Below are 20291 nucleotides of genomic sequence, written 5' to 3'. Positions count from 1 at the left end.
TCTACCTCTGCCTCTACCTACCACTTTTACTCCGGCCTCTTCTAGAAAGAAGTACAGGCAGAGAAGGTGCTCTGAAAATTAATTTGGTGGAGAAATGGTGGGCGGCCGAGTAGGGATGGAGGATTTGGTGAGATGCGGACTCTCCGTCCAGGAATCCACAAATTTCGAGAGGGAGCTGAAGGAGATACTCGCCAATCCCGGCGGTGCAGAGCAGGTATGGCGCCACATCGTGGCTCGCAAGCTCCTGAAGCCACAACACCCCCATGCACTCCATCAGCTCGTCTACTACTCCGTCTACCGTGACCGAGATGACGCCATCCATGGCCCTCCTCTCTACTGGTTCCCCTCTCTGTAAGTGATACTCACTCTCTCACACTCATTCTGGCTATTTAAATATCAAGGTGAACACTGTCGAGTGGAAGAAGAAGAGTGCCTGCATAGTCCCCAAAGGTTGTTAGTTGCAGAGATTTTCGATACTCCGTGTTTGAAAGTAGGGGTGGGAAAATATAATGAAATACCGAAATACAGCACATATCATACCGAAAATATATGGATAATATCGAATATTCGGTATACCATAAATTTCGGTACAGTGTCGTGGTACCATATATTTTCCTAATTATTTTTTATATATCGGTGTTTCAGTATTTACAGAAATACCAAAATTATTATTTTTTATATTTAATACTACCTCCAATAGGTTCTAAAGGTTCCATTTACTTTTTTTATGCTGATATTTGAATATTAATTATTATATTAAGAAAAAATTGTAAAAATATTTAAATTAGTGTAAGGATATTTGTACAAAAAAATCATATAAATATAAATATAAGGATATTTTTAATGTTAAATATAATGATGCAAAAGCTAAATGTGATCCTTAGAAGTGGAGGAAGCATATGGTAATATATTCTTAATAATTCTAAATAGTAAAAAAATACTAATTCGGTATTTTTGATACTGCGGTATATATCGATATTGTTTAATTTTCGGTATAATACTGTATATCTCAATATCGTTTAAATTTTGATATTTCGGTATAATACGGTATAAATCGATACTGTTTAAGTTTCAATATTTCGGTATAAATCGGTATATACCGATAACATACGGATAGTTCAGCATACCGAATAATCGGTACGGTACGATATAAAATATAAATCATACCGATTTTTTGGTATACCGATTTCTCTGTTCAGTAACAATATGATAAATTATCATACCGAAAATTTCGGTACCATATACTGTATAAGTTTCGATATACCGTACCGAACCAACCCTATTTGAAAGTTTGGTTATGTGCCCTAAACTACCATATTTCCTGTTATGTCTTCAAAGAGCCAAGGAATTGTTGGTTTTCTTCTACATGAATTAGGTCATTAGGATAATGTAGTTGAATTCGAAGTAATTGGTATTTAGCAGCAGCATTCTCACTTTGTTCTTGGCATCTGCATCAGCACAGGTGAGTTGTCCAAAAGGGTTGACTGATATTTCTATTCAAACTTCATTAGATGACGTCGTAAGCACATATCAAGATCATGAAGTAGATATTTTGAATAGGTAAACGTTAGTAGTGTATATAACTGTACTCGACAGTGATGGCCTAAGGAGGTGTGGTTAAGAAGCTGAAAAGTGCGGATATGGTTACATGGTTGAGAGAAAATGTAGATACGACACATTTATGCCTCGCGAGTTTAGAGTTGTAGAAGCTTTTGGCATCTTTTGGGAAATGTTAAGTTATTACACCATCTGGTTCATATTCATCATATATACCCTCCTATATATGACAAAGTCAGTTAGAATGTGGCTGTATTAAAAGGTATCACATCTTAAACTTGAGCAAGAGTTGCATTAGCCCTGGATATCATATTGCTGTTTTTTATCTTTTGTGATAATTACCATTAATTATTAAAGATTGAATATTTATGCTTTCTTTCTTCGGATTCGTGGTTTTTTATCACCAGGCATCAGGCTATACATACAAATTTGGGGCGTATCATGGAATCTCATGGTCCAAGGCTATTAGGGGCTTCCTACAAGGACCCAATCACGAGTTTCAAACAATTTCAGCAGTTCTCTGTGCAGCATCCTGAGGCAAGGCCTTCTTCACTTACACATGTTGAAGCTGACTCCGCCATTTAGTTCAGACAACGGTCTTTTTTGTATTTTTCAGATGTATTGGCCGCTTGTATTAAAGGAGCTCTCCGTTCAATTTTCCTTGCCGCCAAAGTGTATTTTAGACACCTCTGATAAATCCAAACCTCACGGAACCTGGCTGCCTGGTGCAATTTTGAATATTGCTGACTGTTGTATTCAGCCAAACAGTTATTTGAAGAAGCACGATGATAGCTTAGCCATTGTGTGGAGAGACGAAGGCTGCGATGATCTTAATGTCAAAAGCATGACATTGAAGGAACTCCGGGAACAAGTAATGTATGCTTTCAGTTATTGACATTGATCTACATCATTCTACAATAAGAAAAAATAGTGCATTGTTTTAGTGTGTGAAATTGCCGTGAATAAAACTATATTTTTCACAAAAGAGTCGAATTATATATGTGTGATAAGGTAGAGTGATTGTTCATTATTAGGGTATAATGCTTAGTTGTGTTTGAGCATAAATAGAGTTTACATTGAATGATTGTTGAAAGCTTGAATTTTCTTTATTTTTACGTAAAAAGGAAAATTATTTGGCTAAGTTATGTTTATGTTGGATGGATCAGATACATGTATTCGATTTTTGGGAGATGTGAATAAACATTGGAATGAATTAAGCGAAACCTAATGTTCTTGAGAATCGAAACAATGGAGATATCTGATTGTTTGCCCGTAACATTGAATGGCAAGAAAGTGTTCGTATTAAGATTTAGCCTTGTATGTAATAAAGCTTCATCGGCTGCATATTTCTAAGTATGTTAATGGTCTTTATTTCTCGAGTAGGGTGGTAGCAACTGCACTGAGCTTGAAATTCAACAAAGGAGATGCAATCGCCATTGACATGCAGATGACTGTTACTGCAGTTATAATATACTTGGCAATCGTAGTTGCAGGACTTGTTGTTGTATCAATTGCTGACAGCTTTGCACCAAAGGAAATTGCTACTCGTCTGCGTATATCAAAAGCGAAGGCAATTTTTACGCAGGTAGGTGCAAAGAACTTACCTTTTCATCTATATACAGAGGTTGATAAATGAGGTTCCCTCTTACATGGCAAATCGCCAAATATCTCATATTTGAATGATTCTAACTTGGCACAATTCTAGGATTTTCTTGTGCGGGGAGGGAGGAGATTTCCTTTGTACAGGTATTACAGACATTTTAGCTGAATGGTTATTCTATTGAAATGTTTGTGAATAGCGATGCAAAAGATGTGATCATGTTTATAGGCTAACTGGTAATACTCTGACTGTCATTTACTTTAACCCAACCTAATAGTACCCTGTATACAATTATTGGAAGTGCATATTTCTTCAAGTGAGAATTTATCTGTGTGATTTGGTGGTTGGATAGAACTAATCAAAGCAAAATATGTTATTATTTTGAGTTGATTTGTAGATTCGGTACATGCATGCCTTGCTGCCTTTCACCAGTTCCTGCAAAAGCCACACTTAATGTAAGTTGTTATCTTTCCTTGCAGTAAAGTAGTCGAAAGTGATCCAGAGATTGTTATAGTTATCCCCGCAACTGGAAAAGATGTAGCTATTAGCTTAAGGAACCAAGATATATCATGGGGAAGTTTTCTGTCCTCTGCACCTCAGCTAACAAGGTAACTCCATCAATATATGGTGTAGAAGGTGGTCGTTGTGTGGCGTGTGCAAAAGTCTATGAACAATCAGCTGCACATTCCTCTACCAAAAAACTTTGCGTTTTGAAATGTGTCTCTTGCAGCTCAAATTTCTTTTCACCAGTTTACCAACCCATAGAGTCTGTTACCAATATCCTATTTTCATCGGGTACCACAGGTTAGTAGTTCTTTCTTCTCAACACAGTTTAGGTGTCATGCTGCTTCTGTTGCATTTCCAGATTACAAATGCATTGTCCACCATTGAACAGGAGAGCCAAAAGCTATACCATGGACTCAACTTTCTCCAATTCGTTGTACTGCTGATTCATGGACGCATCTCAATGTTCAATCTGAAGATGTTGTCTGCTGGCCAACAAACTTAGGATGGGTTATGGGCCCAATTACACTCTACACATGTTTCCTAACTGGCGCAACACTAGCACTCTACCACGGGTCTCCTCTCGACCATGGGTTTGGAAAATTTGTCCAGGTAACTAAAACCTCCTAATTAAGCACATCTTGCTAGGTAATTATGGCGTGTATATAATTTTATAAACTATAAGAATATATATTTGTTATGAGAGATCAATATCCTTCATGATCAAGTGCATAACCGAACCACTCTAGGTATAGATGAGATGCTAAACTCGCCCAAACAGCTCTAGTTGGCGTAAACTTATCATTTAGATAGCCATTAGGATTAAGTAAACATGTGGAGAAACTACTCTACTTGAGTAATCCAAAAATTATATGAATTGTTTTGTTGATAGATTCATTGAGTAGATTAGGCTGTGGATTTTTAAATGATAATCTCTGCTTATTGTAGTTTGCATTGTTCTTGATTCCAGGATGCAGGTGTAACAATGTTAGGGACTGTACCTAGCTTGGTGAGGACCTGGAAGACAACAAATTGCATGGAAGGCTTAGATTGGACAAAGATAAAGTAGCATACACACTTAACTGTCGATATTAATGTAGACTTTGTTGATAGTAAGGAATGACTAAAACCATGAATGTATGTGCACACACTCCCGCTTTACAGGACATTTTCTACAACTGGAGAAACATCCAATGTCGATGATGACCTATGGCTATCATCAAGGGCATATTACAAGCCAATTATCGAGTGCTGTGGAGGAACAGAACTTTCATCCTCTTACATTCAAGGAAATCTTCTGCAACCCCAGTCCTTTGGAGCATTTAGCTCTGCCTCAATGGGAACCGGATTAGTCATTCTTGACGAAAATGGGAACCCTTATGTAAGTGGCGTAACGTACTTCTTGCATGTGCATGACTGAATAACCGTTGGATATAGCTGAAGACTATCCTCTTATGTGATTTCCTGTTTGGCAGCCGGATGATCAACCTTGTGTGGGCGAAGTAGGCTTATTTCCCAGGTACATGGGTGCAACCGACAGGTTGCTGAATGCTGACCACGAGGAGGTTTACTTCAAGGGTATGCCACTGTACAAGGGAATGGTATGCTTAACAATGAAGCCTTTCATATAGTCGATTTCTTTATTTCCTCCTACTGCGCTGTTAGTTCTGGTTTTGATAATGAAATGTCTGAGAAGCGCGGCCTCTTGTTGCAGCAACTTAGGAGACACGGAGACATGTTGAAGAGAACAATTGGGGGGTATTTGATGGTGCAGGGCAGAGTCGATGACACTATGAACCTCGGAGGCATTAAGGTAGGGGTTGATACTTGATAGTCTCATACCATCTGTCTTCCTACCCTACACGACCCATAATGTCTTTAAACAAAACAGAGTTTAGATGGAACTGAGATGGTTGAATTGAACAATGCAGACGAGTTCAGTGGAGATCGAGGCCGTGTGCAACCTTGCGGATGAAAGCATCATGGAAACAGCTGCAGTAAGCGTGGCGCCCCCAGAAGGAGGGCCGGAACAGCTGGCCATCTTTGTGGTGTTGAAGAAGGGGCTCAATGCGGAAACAGATGTCCTGAAGACGAAGTTTTCGAGAGCCATTCAGACAAACCTGAATCCTCTGTTCAAGGTGAGGTTTGTAAGGACAGTTTCAGAGCTCCCTCGGACAATGTCGAATAAGTTGCTCCGGAGGGTGCTTAGGGATCAGTTCAGGAAGGAACTTCAGAAATTGCATAGCAAGATCTGATCTGATCTGATATGGCTGATTTATTTGCCATATTTGGATTGCAATAACAATCGATCAGAATTTGCTACTGCTGTGAATTAGGATCATTCCTATGTATCTTAACTTATACCCAAGCCTACTTCCAATATCTATCAACCTATATTTAGACTTTTTTTTATTAATAATGTGATAACCCGCGGTATTATTAATATAATTATGGTTTCCAACTCAACCTGTTAGTATGCTATATGAACATCATTCAGCATGCCAATACCTCAAATATTTATATAAATGAAACATATGATGAAATAGTTAGTATAAACTAATAGCACAAAATTTCAATTAACTCGTATATGTTTTGTTAATTAAAATCAATATGTTACCTGTCTGTTTTTCATCTGCTGATTAAGAGAGCCATTCCAGCTTTCATCACATCAAACTCTTGTCTTTATGTGATGATCCCAAATGCAATGCACAATATACATTATTCTTGGGCTGCATTTCTGTAAATTATTCTTACACAGGCACCCTTCTCCCTCGCAAGCGATCAAGAAACTGCACACAACACCAGCGGATGCAAGTTAAACTAAAACCATATACACTGAATCAAATCATCTTAAACAAACATGATGTAAAAAATTAGGAAAGCTACTAGCTACTATACCAATCTCACAAATGGATGTTGGAAGAGCCAACCAATTGCTGGTATCCTCTGCAGAAAGACAGCCAACGTCGGCCAAAACCCACTGCAAAAACAATGAATCAGCTAATACCACTACATAGTACAGATCTAATGCGAAACAAATTGGAGTTGTGTGTGAAACCTGAAGAGCACAACAAATCCATATGCCTCAACAATCATCCCAATTATGGGCCATCCAAATATGACGAAGAAAAAGCCAACACCAAATGAAACAGTCCCCTGCAAACAAAATAAAATGCCCCCGAAACTAGAGTGGTTACGAAGAAACAAAGAGGCAATGCATCTTTGACAAACAAACAAACAAAAACCTTGAAATTTGAAGGCTTCATAAAGAACTTGGCAGATGAATCGAGTCCAATTGTTAATGCCACCCCCAAGAAGAATAGGATCTGCATCAGACAATATAAGAAATGGTGATGATGAAGGTGGGCGATGAGAAAATTATCACACAGTACTACAAAAGCTTACTCACATTTCCCATTGCAAGAAGACCTGCATCAAAGAAGAGAATGATCCCCAAAAATGAAAAGAAAACTCCAAAGCCCGTCAAACCGAGCCCGATTTCTGTTTCAAGATACATCAAGCAAGATATAATATGAATTACGGCGGCTGTTAGAGTGTTAAATGATTTCATTCGACATCCTACTTCCAAGACATGGCATATACATGGATAAGACATAACAAATATATAGACAATTGATAGTCTATATTAATAAAATACAAATGCAACATATGTCATAAACTAACAATACATGACCGTTGATGCTCATCGCATATTATATGTTAACCAACTTCAATATATATATATATATATATATTAATTGACAACAGAAACATCTATGTTATGAATATCATTAAGATCTGTCCGGCATCACCGTAACCAGTCCCATGAATTATATATATATTCATGAACAAAAATTCTGTAGTAACATTTGCCAAATGAGGAAGGGATATCCTGCGAATTTCTGATGCAAATAATGAAATTAAGGATCGCAAACCCAGCTGATGAGATGCAAACTATTTCCATGCACTTTTATATACAAAGGAAAGAAAAAAGAGAGACGTTCACTCCTGGTTTGTTAAGCCACAGGAGAAAGAACCATAAAATCCTACATTTGTTGTTTTTGCCCTAACGCACATACACAAACAAAATTACTTCCAGTTGCCGCGAAGCTTGCGCTTACAAAACGAAATCAACTTACTTTTACGATCGTTCATCTCGAGCGACGTCACCATTTCCGCGAGCAGAACGCAATACACTTTTCGAAACCCCAACAAGTCGACGAAAATCCCAAACCACTGTGTAATCAGAACAAGGAATTATCACAAATAAGGTTTTCCGATGACACGTTCGTTTTTAATAAAGGAATTTACCAAAACTATCACAAGCGAATTAGCGCGTCCTGCTCCGGCAAAAATCAATATTAACCTAACGAGATCGAGATCTGTTGCTCCGTCCGAGCGAGGCTGATCAGATGTCTCCGCACAAAAGAGAAACGCCACCTTTCTGGTAGATCCACATCCTTATTATATATAGGCATGGATGGCGCGTATAGTATAGAATATAATAGAAGAGAAACGAAGAAGTTTCGAGTCGCAAACTTGGAAGGGAGGCAAACAAATAGCATTGGCGCGATGACATTGACGATGTGGATGGACGGACCAGCTCAGCTCAGCTGACTCGGAATGGCTCGGCTCACTGAGTCACTCGTTTTCAAGATTACTCTCTCTCTCTCCAATTATTTTGTAGTTTTATTTTTGCACGTGATGCATTAAATGCAACAGCATTGTGGGAATTTGGACCAAATTAGTTATTAAGCCCTCTGCTCCCCTCAATTATCGAGTACCATTTTGTTTGCAAAAACATGAATAATAATCTCTTCCTTTTAATTCTATTTTTTATTTTTTTTTATTTTTTTTTTATATTTTTGTCCAGCACTTCAAATCAACTATATACAATTAATTTATAATTTTATTTTATAATTTTATTAATTAATAAAATATTACTATTTTAAAATATATTACGAAAATCTCAAAGGAGCTTCGATTAAGGAGTACTCCTTCTAAAATATTTTAATTTATATGAATAAAAGAAATTAGAATTTTTAAATATTTTAAAATTTATATTACAATAAAAATAAAAATAAGTAAATAAAAAATATATATTCATTTATTTATAATTAATATAAATTAATTTTATAAAATAAATAAAATTTTAAATGTAAATAAAAATATTATTTCCTTGTCCTAAGGTATATTTGCACTATTTTTTTAAATGATTGTTTTTTTTTTTTTTTGTTATAAATTGACAAATTTGTTCAACCTAAAATTTGTATTTAAAAAATAAAGGACATCGCACAAACACAGGAATATATATTTGTTAAGAGAAATAGAAATCCTATATTGTTACATGTTAAAGTAAATTTTATTTATATTTATTAAATATGTTTTAATTTAATATAAAAAAAAAGTATATAAAAAATAAAAAATATCATTTAAAATATAATAGAGAGAATAATATTTTAATATAAAAATAAAATAAAATAAAAATAATAATTTAATTAAATAATCTGATATTAAAGAAAAGGTCGACCAAACAGATGGAATATTAAATTTTCCAAAATATGTGTGGAATATTTTCCTATATTGGATATGATGAATGAAGTTCCTTTTTTTATAAGGGTAAAGTCCCTCCACTTAAACCCGTAGTGCTGTGTATTGGGATTGGTTCATTGCAATTCGCAATATCTTCAATATTCTTCGTTCATTCCGGAAAAAAATATACTTTTTTTTCTTACAAAAATATCTCATTCATATTATTTTAATATCAAATTCAAACCAAATTTTTTTCATTCCATTCCTGTCTAAAGAAACATACCCTCAGATACACAAATTGAAATCCCACATAAAATTTCAACACAATCTTATTAACTAAAGAGCTTCTAGAAACAAATACATATAAAAATGTCTTCAATCAGATCAAATTTACTTGATCTTAATCAGATCAAACAATAGAAATTAAACAAGATTACTTACACCAAATTGGTTGTCTTGTCTTGTCTAATTCAAATGCAAGAAAGGATCATCGTCGTCCCCATCAAACTCGACCAACATTCTCGACCTGCAAAAGTTCATCAAGAAATACCAGACCACACCTGCAGCAGTCAGCAAGGAGCTAACCAAATACACAGTCCCATTACCAACAGCCAAAACATACACCAAAAATACAGAAGGCACCAAACACATAACCACCAGCCCCCGCATCCCCGCCGGAACTTTATACGGCCGCTCCACTCCGGCCATGCTCTGCCTCAGCCGGAGAAACGATGCAAACTCCAACAACATCCCCAAACTATACAAGAAATTCACGCATGATATTATGTCGGAAAATTCCAAACACGAAACACACAATGCAACAAGAGTGGACAGCATGATCCCGACCCAAGGGGTGTCGAACCACTTGGATCGCTGCCCGAATGCCCGCGGCACGACTGCTAGATCAGCCATGCCGAGGATTTGATACGCGCAGCTGCTCAATTGAGCTTCGTATAGCCCGATCACCGACAAAAGGGCCCCGAATTCGACCCAGACTTTTAACCAGGGGCCGGCGATTATGGAAGCTAGATCGGCGAAGTAGCCGTCCGCCCATTTTGTTTGATCCAGCGGTGTTGCTCCGGTGGCGGCGAGGAGAGGAATCAAGTAGCCTAAACAAGCGAGAATTCCAGCGGAGAATAAAGCCCTAGGGAATGTAATCTGTGGCTGTTCTACCTCGCCGGCTAATGTGCTGGCGTTATCCCAAAAATTCAAGTTCCAGAACAGAGTGTTGAAGAATAATCTCCAGTTTTTGCCCAATCCTTTCTGCCCTAGACTGAGCCAGCGGCGGGGATCGATTTTAGGGATCGAAATTAGGGAAAGGACTAAGAATGGGGAGAGGGAAATTAACCCTAGGCAGACGGCGGTGTATCCGACGACTGTCAAGCCGGTGTAATTCAGGAAGGATAGAAACAGAGTGGAAAACAGGACGGCGACGAATCTAGGGACGCCGGAGGAGACGACGGGGAAGACGAGCTTGATGTAGTCGACGAATAGGGCTGGATAAGAGGCGAGATTAATTACGCCGCTGAGGAGCTTCCAGGAGCCCATCATCGAGCCCCAGAAGGGGCCGAACGCCTTGTGAGCCCAAATCACGAATCCGCCGTTGCCGGGGAAGGCGGTGGCAAGCTCCGCCGTGATCAGGGCCTCCGGGATGCTCCAGATGAAGGGGAAAATTAGAAACCCTAGAATCGCGAAGAGAGGGCCGGCCGCGCCGACGGCGGCTTCCACGCCGTAGGGGCCCCCGGCGACCTCGAAGTAAATGAGGAAAATTAGGGGGAGGAGCGCGAGCTTGTTGGAGCGCTTCTCCGCCGGCGGCGCGGCGGTGTGAGGGTGTTGATCCTCCGGGGGAAGGAGTGGTGGGAATTGAGTAGATACTCCTCCCATGGTGTTGGATCAGAGGTGGGAATGCTAACTTTGTGGAGTTGGAAGGTTTATCGAGATTCCATTGGATTCTTCGACATTCTACTGGCTGGAAGTTTTATTACGGCAGGGAAACGACAAAAACGAGATTTAAGTAACTATCTCATATAATTTTATTTTTACTTTTATAATTATAAGAATTTTAAATTTTATTATTAAATAAATTATTTAGTTATTTTCATTCTAATTATAATTATCTGTATATTTAATAATATATTTTAAAATTATATATATTTAATTATTATGACCATTGTAAAATGGATATTTTTATGGAATTAAAAGAGTATATATATATTCCTAATTTGTCATTTTTTTATTTTGTTTTGATGATGCAGAAATTTACAATTGTTATTCAAAGTATCTCATTTGTTAAATTTTTGATCGAATTTATTATCCTGCAAATTAGACTCTAAAAATAAATTATACTAAACCAGCGTGACAAATATTGGATTTGAATTTATGTGAGTGTTTTTTAAAGAAAAAGTTACAATTTTTATATCTTAAAATAAACAGAATCAAGATAATATATGTTATATAATAAATATTAAATTTCATCTCATATCTATATTTTTTATTTTATTAAATAATTTGTGTATTTTTTATTTTTATTCCACTTTGTTTTTTTCTAAAAAAAAATTATATATTTTAATTGTATTTTAAATTGTATGATTTATATTTTTAATCTTAAATAAAATAATTAGTTTATAATATTTTATATTGTACAATAACTATTTTGTTAATACATTTGTTAGGGTGTGTTTGTTTTGTGTTTTGATTTGATTTTTTTTTACGAAGAAGTATAAAAAATTGTATAGATAATATAAAAATAATTAGTATATTATATATTAAATTTTTAGGAGAATATGTTTGAATTTTTTTAAAAAAGAAAGGAACCCTTAATTATTTATTCATTATACATTGTTTATATTCTTATATCTACAAACAAACAAGACAACTAAAATGAGATAAAGAAAATAATAATTTGAAAGGCAAATAATAAATTAACTTGTTAAATCTTCCATGTCCTTTCTTACTAATTTTCACTAAATTTTTAAAAATATTTTCTATTTAAAATGAAAAGTTGATAAATTATCATATTATTTACTTTATTTTTTCAAAAAGTAATATTTAAGATATTTTATTTAATTTATTTGGATAATATTTACATAATTAAATATTTATTCACGGACAACATCAGCATTTGCAATAACAATAATATTTCATATTTACTTTAATAGGAATTTGCTTTTGTTTGGAGTTTGAATTTTGAATAATAAAAAATTTTAATTTTAATTTTTAGTATAATATAAAGAAATAAAAGTGTTTTGATATTTAAAAAAATAAAACTAATATACTATTTTTTTATTTGGACGTCTAATAACTATCATTCTATTTTTTTTTTTAAATCAAATTTTATTTTTTTATTCTTTATTTATTTATTATTTTTAATTTGTACGGACAAATTTGTCAATTCATATAAAAAAAATAATTACCTAAAAAAATTATACAAATATACTTTAGACGATAGAAAATGGATAGAGGAAATATATTGCAAACAAACACAAATGTGAAAATAAACAGTGGCATATAACAATCATATCCTAATATAAATGCAAATACACATATTATAGAAAATAATATATTTATATAGAAAGCCTTATGATTGAATATTTTAAAAAAAATGCTTACGTTGATGTTATTACATAGTAAATCTTTCAAAAAATAGAGTTATGAATATACTGCTAATAGAATCATAGATGACATAAATAAATAAATATTAATATAATATTTTAATTAAAATATCTTGTTTAATTCGATATTTAAGAAACTTCCATAAATAAATAAAATAATTGACTAAAGTCTAAAGTAAACAAAAGGAAGGGTAACGGACCCGAATACTGTAAATAAACGAATACTTCCTCCGTCCCATGTAATATGGGTGTATTACTGTAAACACAGAAATTTAGGTAAAGTATAATTAGTAAATAATTAGAAAGTGTATTAGTAAAAATAATTATAAATTAAAATTAAAATAACAAAATAATTTAATTAAGATTAAAAATTTAAATTTTAAATTTTAAAATATAATTAAAATATATAATTAATTTTTTTAAAAAAAAAAGAACAAGAAACGCGACGAAAATAAAAAATAAAAACTAGAAGTAATTTGTAATCAACTGCAATGATTTGAATCGAAATTTGATTGATGTATTATCAACATTATTTAATTATTATCCGAAAATGCGCATCGATAAATATAATATTATTTGAGCGGTGGTGTAGTGGATGTATCAAAATATCAATAGATAAACAAACACCATATAATACGTTTCATTATTGTTACGTTTAAATAATAAAAATTTTTTAAAAATAATAATGATATTAAGATATTATAAATATTCAAATTCAAATCGAATCGAAATCCAAGATCGCTCCTCCCTATCCCCAAACCTCACCAACCCTCCCATGGCTGCAAAACCGCCGCCCGACGCCGCCGCCGTCGCCTCGCCGCCGCCGCCGCCGAAAGAGCCAGAGCTCCCCATCACAACCGCCGCAACCAAAACAAGAACCAAGACCAAAAAGCTGACCCTAATCCCTCTCATCTTCCTCATCTACTTCGAAGTCGCCGGCGGCCCGTACGGCGAAGAGCCGGCGGTGCAGGCGGCGGGGCCGCTCCTCGCCATCATCGGATTCCTCGTCTTCCCCTTCATTTGGAGCATACCAGAAGCCCTAATCACCGCCGAACTCTCCACCGCCTTCCCCGGCAACGGCGGATTCGTGGTGTGGGCCGACCGGGCCTTCGGGCCCTTCTTCGGGTCGCTAATGGGAACCTGGAAGTTCCTCAGCGGTGTCATCAACATCGCCGCCTTCCCGGCGCTCTGCATCAACTACCTCAAACGAATCTTTCCGATCTTCGGCTCCGGCCTCCCCCGCAACCTCGCGATCCTGATTTCGACTGTGGCGCTCGCGTTTCTCAATTTCACAGGCCTCACGATCGTCGGGTACGTCGCCGTCGGATTAGGGATTGTATCCCTCGCCCCTTTCGTTCTAATGTCTGTAATCGCAATTCCGCAAATTCGTCCCCATCGCTGGATCAGCTTAGGGCAGAAGGGGGTGAAGAAGGACTGGAATCTGTTCTTCAATACTCTCTTCTGGAATCTGAATTTTTGGGATAATGTCAGTACTCTCGCCGGAGAAGTCGAAAATCCGAAGAAATCGTTTCCGTTAGGGCTTCTTTGCGCAGTGATTTTTACTTGTTTGGGGTATTTAATTCCTCTTATCGCAGTGACCGGCGCTGTGGTGGTCGATCAGAGCAAGTGGGAGGCAGGATTCATGGCGGACGCCGCGAGGACAATCTCCGGCGACTGGCTGAAATACTGGGTAGAAATCGGCGCCGTACTTTCGTCGATCGGTCTATTCGAAGCGCAATTGAGCAGCTGCGCGTACCAGGTGTTGGGAATGGCCGAATTAGGGCTTCTTCCGAAGTTCTTCGGGCGGCGGTCGCGGTGGTTCAACACCCCCTGGGTGGGGATCGGGGCGTCGACGGCGATAGCGCTGGGGATGTCGTACCTGAGCTACACAGACATCGTGTCGTCGACGAATTTTCTCTACAGTTTAGGGATGCTTCTGGAGTTCGCTTCATTTCTATGGCTGCGGAAGAAATGGCCGCAGCTGAAGCGGCCGTACAAAGTGCCGCTGCCGTTGCCGGCGCTGGTGGTTCTGTGCGTGGTTCCGGCGGGGTTTCTGGTGTACATAATGGCGATCGCCACGAAGGCGGTGTTCATGGTGAGTGGGGTGATGACCGCCGCCGGAATCGGATGGTTTTTGCTGATGAAGCTCTGCAGATCCAAAGGATGGCTTGAGTTTCAGAGGGTTGAGCGCCATGAGGAAGAAGACAGCTAGCGGTACCTGTCACTGTCCAGTCATTTATTTTCTTTTTCTTTTTCTTTTTTCTCTTGGGTCTTTCTTGAGAGCAGCCAGGACTTCCGGCGCCTTGGGTTTGTAAAGCCACTCTGGCGTTGAGGTCCATGGATCTCATAAACTTGATCATCTTGTTAATCCCAATACTTCATCCGTCTCAAACATTACGCAATATTATTTTTTTGGTACGTTTCAAAATATTTTTAAATTAAAAAATAATTAATTATACTTAATTTATATTCCCACACTTTATCTCATATCATCACTCTAATCAAATATATATATATATTTCTCTCTTCATTATATTATATTATTACTCAATTATGCTACTTAATATTTTTCATCTAAAATCTCGTGCCGAACTTAAATATAGCACATTTGGGACTTATAACTCTACGAAAAATCGCACGGATCTCCTGTCCCAGCCAGTAGGGATTGACGTGTGCAAAATGTATTTTCATTTTAGAAAAAAAAATTGCAACACAAGTTTGTGTTTGTTTTGGTGATACGGTTTTTGTATGTTCACGTCAAATAAAAAAAATTAAATCAAAAACTAAACAAACAAAATTTTATTTGCATTTTAATCTTTAATTAAATCGAATGTTGGTGTTGTCATAACTAAAATAAAATACTTCCTCGGTGCCGTCAAATATGATCCCATTTTTTTTTTTTTTTGTACATGACCGATTTTCATTTTTGATAAGTTGAATAATTTTAAATATATTTTTATTTATTTTTAATTAACAAATATTTTTATCTATTTTTAAAACTCTTTATTTTTTATAAAATTAATTTATGATAATGATAAATAAATAATTATATTTTTTTATTCATTTGTATTATATAAAATTTTATTATCTATAAAATGATATCCATATTGCATATATTTTATTGAAATATAATTTTAAAATTTAAAATATCAACAACACTACCCATATAAAAAAATAATAAAATATTATCTTAAGTTATTATTAATAACTTAATAACCTATATTACTTAAAATACGGTGTTCGAGCAACAAAGCTTCATCTTCCAAGGGACGTACTGAGTATATTTTGTCATACATCAACCCCACACTGGCCGGGCAGACGATCCCATTTGAGTACGTCGAATAAAATATTTTTTTATACGAAAACTACATTCAATACTTAATTATTTATATTGATTTTTTGTTTTTAATGAGTGAGTATGGTATAATTACGAATATTATATTTTTTTTCAAGTAATAATAAACGAAACACATCTATATAAATTGTCCACGTATAAGAAAAAAAATTTAAAATTTTAAAACATATAATCGTAATTTTCAAAATAAATAATAAATTATATTAAAAAAAAAAACAGTTTACGTGAACAGGAGAAAGTAACTATTTTTTTCAATATATTTTTAAATTTTATTTCGAACACAAAATAGGTAATAATAGTTTTGGCTATTATTATACATCAAGTATAAACTATTAAATTTTTTTTTATTATAATTTAAATTATTTTTTTTTTTTAATTAATAAAATATTTATATATTATGTTGATATAAATATGTTATTATACTTTTTAAATAATATCTATAAAAAAAAAAATTGAGTGAATTTTACGCATAAAAAATTAAAATTTTAATTAAATTAATTTATACTATTTTTTTAACAAACATATTATTTTTTTAATATATTACAAAATCTAAAAAAATAAATTTTAAATTGGAGAAAATATTCTCTATAAAAGATACGGATGCAGTCAACTTTGGACTCAATTATTAAGAGTGGGCAGGTATTAAATACTTAATTAACTTGACTTTTATAAGAACGGAAAGTGAGACCGGTGCTTCAATATTTAATAAGATATAGTACATATATGTGAAATGTAAGTTTACGCGGCGGCCACGGCACTATCACAATAATAATAATAATTTTATCGTACCAATACAACAGTCTTGTTTATTATTTTTGTTTCTTTTAAAATAATAGTTTTATTTTTATAAATAATCATATCACTATAAAATTATTCATACTTTTTTTATTATTATTATACAATTGTCACTATTTTTTACACTAATATACTCGCAAGGGCGAAAAAATTATCTATTCTTATTTTTTACCAAGTACCAATATAATATCAATATTCTTTAAATTTCGTGTCCAATACAATAAGACTATACTTTTGGGATGGAATGAGTAACAATAATACTCTGTCCGTCTCATTGAAAGGTTGTCATTTTCCATTTTCGTTACCATTTCCTAATTTAGTAATTGTACTACTTATCTAAAATAATAAATACTCTTCAAACTTACAATATATTACATAAATTTCATTAGTTTTATATTATACTATACTAATAGGAGTATTTTTGTATTTTTTACTATAATCAAATATAATACTAATATTAAAAAATCTACGTGCAAAAAACAAACGTCACTCTTTCACAGAACGAAGGGAGTAATAATAATAATAGTAATAATAATAATAATAATAATAATAATAATAATGTATACAGTAATTACAAAATAGGCATAATTGACAATTTGTATAATAATATTTAAATATTTAAAATAAAAATATTTAATTAATTAATAATAGTAAATAATAATAATAATTTTTATTTCTTATTTAATCAATAACAGGTAGTTTAAAAATAAATTTACTATTATATATAATTTTAAAAATGAAATCTTTATTTAAATATTTTAAAAATTATATCACAATAAAAAAACATACAGGGTGTGTTCGTTTGTAGAATTTTGTTAAAATTCTACTGTTCATCCAATTTTTTCTCCAAAAAACATCAAATCGAACACCTATTTTTTATTTCTTATATTATACTAAAAATTAATTTTACATTCAAAAATCACATCAACACCTATTTATATCACATCATACAACTATTCAAATTCAAAATTTTGACTATTCAAATCTCAACTCAAAATTCAAACCCCAAATAAACACACCCACAATATAAATATTATTTTATTGATAATAAAACTTTATATAATACAAAAGAATAAACAGTAAATTTATTTATTTATAACTAACATATACTCTTTCCGTTCACAAACTAATATTCTATTTTCTTATTTGGAAAGTCCAATAACTATTTCTTATTTTATTTTTTAAACAAAAATTTTACATTTTTACCCTCATTCATTTATTACATTTCACCTCTACCATAAATTAAGAACAAATTTGTCAATATATAGCAAAAAGACAATCACCTAAAAAAATCGTGTAAGTATAGTTTAAGACAATAGAAATTGAACGAAATGAGTATTAATTTTATAAAATATATGAGATTTTAAATGTAATTAAAAATATTTATTTTTTTACAAAATATAAAAATAAAGAAATTTTGAGCGAATGATATATGATATTATATATTCTATAATTAATTAAATTGATTTATATTTGATAAATATATTTTCATTAAGTAAAATTTATCAAAAATAACAATTATTATAAGATTAACAAAAATAAAAAATATATAACTTAAAATTGGACCGAGAAAATATAAAATATGAACAACTGTATATCCTATAAGATATCAAATGGTTAAATCTATTATATTTTTTTAAAGTATTTTCAAAATAATACTTTCATTTATATTTTCAGTAAATAAATTATCTCCATCTATGATATTTAGGGTGCGTTTGCTATAGATCTTTTTTTTCATAAAAAATATATAATAAAATTTCAAGTTTTTTTATTTTTCTTTCGAAAAAGGGTGGTGTGATTATTTTAAAAATTATATTTAAAATTATGGGTTCAATTTTTTAATATTTAAAGTTAAAATTAATACTATTCACTTTACATATATTTCAATAAAAATATATTATTTTTTCTTAAAAAAATATTATATCAAAATACTATTTAGTTCATAATATATTCTTTTGTATTTTTATTTTAATAATTTTTATTTCATAACATGCATATATTTTATTGCTTTGGAGCTTGTGATTCGCTATCTTATGCCCCACTGTTGCTCCCTTTTTAATAATAAGTTGTCATTATTTTATTATTTTGTATATAAATAGTATTATTGATATTTTAACGTCAAACTCAATATAATATGTACAATATAGATATAATTTTTTAAAGAATAAAATTTAATATAATACAAATAAATAAAAAAGTCTATTTGTTTGTTTTTAATTAATTTAAAATTATTTTTATAAAAAAATAAGTAGTTTTAAATATAAATAAAAATATTTATTTATCAAAGTGAGAGATGAATAAATGAGTATTGAGTTTTATAAGAGATTAAAATTTTAATTAAATTGATTTATACTCAATTCGGCCACCTCTAACATTTACCTTTTTGCGTCATTATTATTAACATTAAAAATATCTTTATATTTATATAATTTTGTATACAAATATTTTTTTTATTAGTATTATAAGACAAATGAAGTATTTTACCATTTTCCCTAATTTTGTACTATTTTTTTATATAATAGTTAATATTCAAATATCAATATGCAAAAAGTAAATGTTGCTTTTAGAGTCAGACAGATGCAACATTATTAATTATATTTAAAATGAATAAATTTATTTAAAAAAAGTCATCTTTTATAAGACGACAAAAAAAAATAAATAAATAATCATATGTTGCGAGACGGAGATAATATTTTTTATCAATTTGATTACTAATATTCATTCCGTCTCAATTAATTTGTTCATATAAGTTAGGACACCAAGTTTTAGCATCGTGTAATTTGTAAGTAATTAAGAAGTATATTGGTAAAAATAATTATGATTTAAGAAAAATAATTATAAATTAAGATACTAAATAGTTTATTTAAAATAAAAAAAATATAAATTATGAATTTTAAAATTTAATTAAAATATATAATTATATTTCCAAAATATTAAATAACAAATTATGTGAGACTAACAAAAATAGAAAAAATAACAAATTATGTGAGTTAGAGGAAAAATATTTCATCAATATAGCGAAGAGAATATAGGGTGTGTTTTTTTGACCCACCCATTTTTCAAAAAAAAAAATACATAACATACATTTATTATTTTTATATTATCTACACAATATTTCAATAATAATAAAAAAAAAACCTCAAATATCATAGCACATTATTTCATACAGTAATATCTAATTTTAATTCAATAATTATTATTTTTTGTTGTAATGTTTCAGAATTACCTGAATTAAATTAAAATCCACCATTATTGGGTTTGATCCAAAACGAGGCCCATCACATGGATTGCGTGTTTGTTTGGACTTTATATTTTCAATGAAATTTGGAATAATAAA

At 32.5% G+C, this 20291-nt stretch overlaps 4 protein-coding genes across 7 annotated transcripts; 2 read left to right on the top strand and 2 right to left on the bottom strand.

Moving 5' to 3' along the window:
- Nucleotides 1-94: 94 nt before the first annotated feature.
- On the top strand, nucleotides 95-6073 carry LOC127251595 (probable CoA ligase CCL12). Its single transcript, XM_051275338.1, has 13 exons — nucleotides 95-351; nucleotides 1965-2094; nucleotides 2174-2433; nucleotides 2941-3142; nucleotides 3263-3303; nucleotides 3637-3765; nucleotides 3888-3961; nucleotides 4053-4273; nucleotides 4632-4726; nucleotides 4826-5042; nucleotides 5137-5262; nucleotides 5376-5474; nucleotides 5593-6073. The coding sequence occupies exons 1-13, from the start codon at nucleotides 95-97 to the stop codon at nucleotides 5914-5916; spliced, it is 2175 nt and encodes a 724-aa protein (XP_051131295.1). The 3' UTR covers nucleotides 5917-6073.
- LOC127251597 (vesicle transport protein GOT1-like) lies at nucleotides 297-8262 on the bottom strand. 4 transcript variants are annotated; one of them, XR_007838925.1, is made up of 8 exons: nucleotides 7973-8258; nucleotides 7801-7897; nucleotides 7071-7162; nucleotides 6907-6987; nucleotides 6720-6817; nucleotides 6560-6641; nucleotides 6279-6450; nucleotides 297-433 (listed from the first exon to the last, which is right to left on the bottom strand). XR_007838925.1 is itself a non-coding variant. In XM_051275342.1 (7 exons), the coding sequence occupies exons 2-7, from the start codon at nucleotides 7832-7834 to the stop codon at nucleotides 6412-6414; spliced, it is 426 nt and encodes a 141-aa protein (XP_051131299.1). In that variant the 5' UTR covers nucleotides 7835-7897; nucleotides 8028-8262; the 3' UTR covers nucleotides 6138-6411. The 4 variants fall into 4 exon arrangements, 2 of the variants coding, with proteins under 2 accessions (XP_051131299.1, XP_051131297.1); XR_007838926.1 differs by lacking the exon at nucleotides 297-433 and adding an exon at nucleotides 2248-2469; XM_051275342.1 differs by lacking the exon at nucleotides 297-433 and having other exon boundaries at nucleotides 6138-6450; nucleotides 8028-8262.
- Nucleotides 8263-9483: 1221 nt separating this feature from the next.
- Nucleotides 9484-11136, bottom strand: LOC127252278 (probable polyamine transporter At3g13620). Its single transcript, XM_051276400.1, has one exon. The coding sequence runs from the start codon at nucleotides 11075-11077 to the stop codon at nucleotides 9659-9661; it is 1419 nt and encodes a 472-aa protein (XP_051132357.1). The 5' UTR covers nucleotides 11078-11136; the 3' UTR covers nucleotides 9484-9658.
- A 2398-nt stretch (nucleotides 11137-13534) lies between these two features.
- Nucleotides 13535-15235, top strand: LOC127252224 (probable polyamine transporter At3g13620). The gene has a single exon (XM_051276312.1). The coding sequence runs from the start codon at nucleotides 13580-13582 to the stop codon at nucleotides 15014-15016; it is 1437 nt and encodes a 478-aa protein (XP_051132269.1). The 5' UTR covers nucleotides 13535-13579; the 3' UTR covers nucleotides 15017-15235.
- Nucleotides 15236-20291: the final 5056 nt, after the last annotated feature.

The sequence above is a fragment of the Andrographis paniculata genome, unplaced genomic scaffold, assembly GCF_009805555.1.
Source record: "Andrographis paniculata isolate CXL003 unplaced genomic scaffold, ASM980555v1 Contig45END, whole genome shotgun sequence".
Classification (NCBI taxonomy): Eukaryota; Viridiplantae; Streptophyta; class Magnoliopsida; order Lamiales; family Acanthaceae; genus Andrographis; species Andrographis paniculata.
Note: the sequence above shows the minus strand (reverse complement) of the source record. Positions and strands in the feature narration are given on the sequence as shown.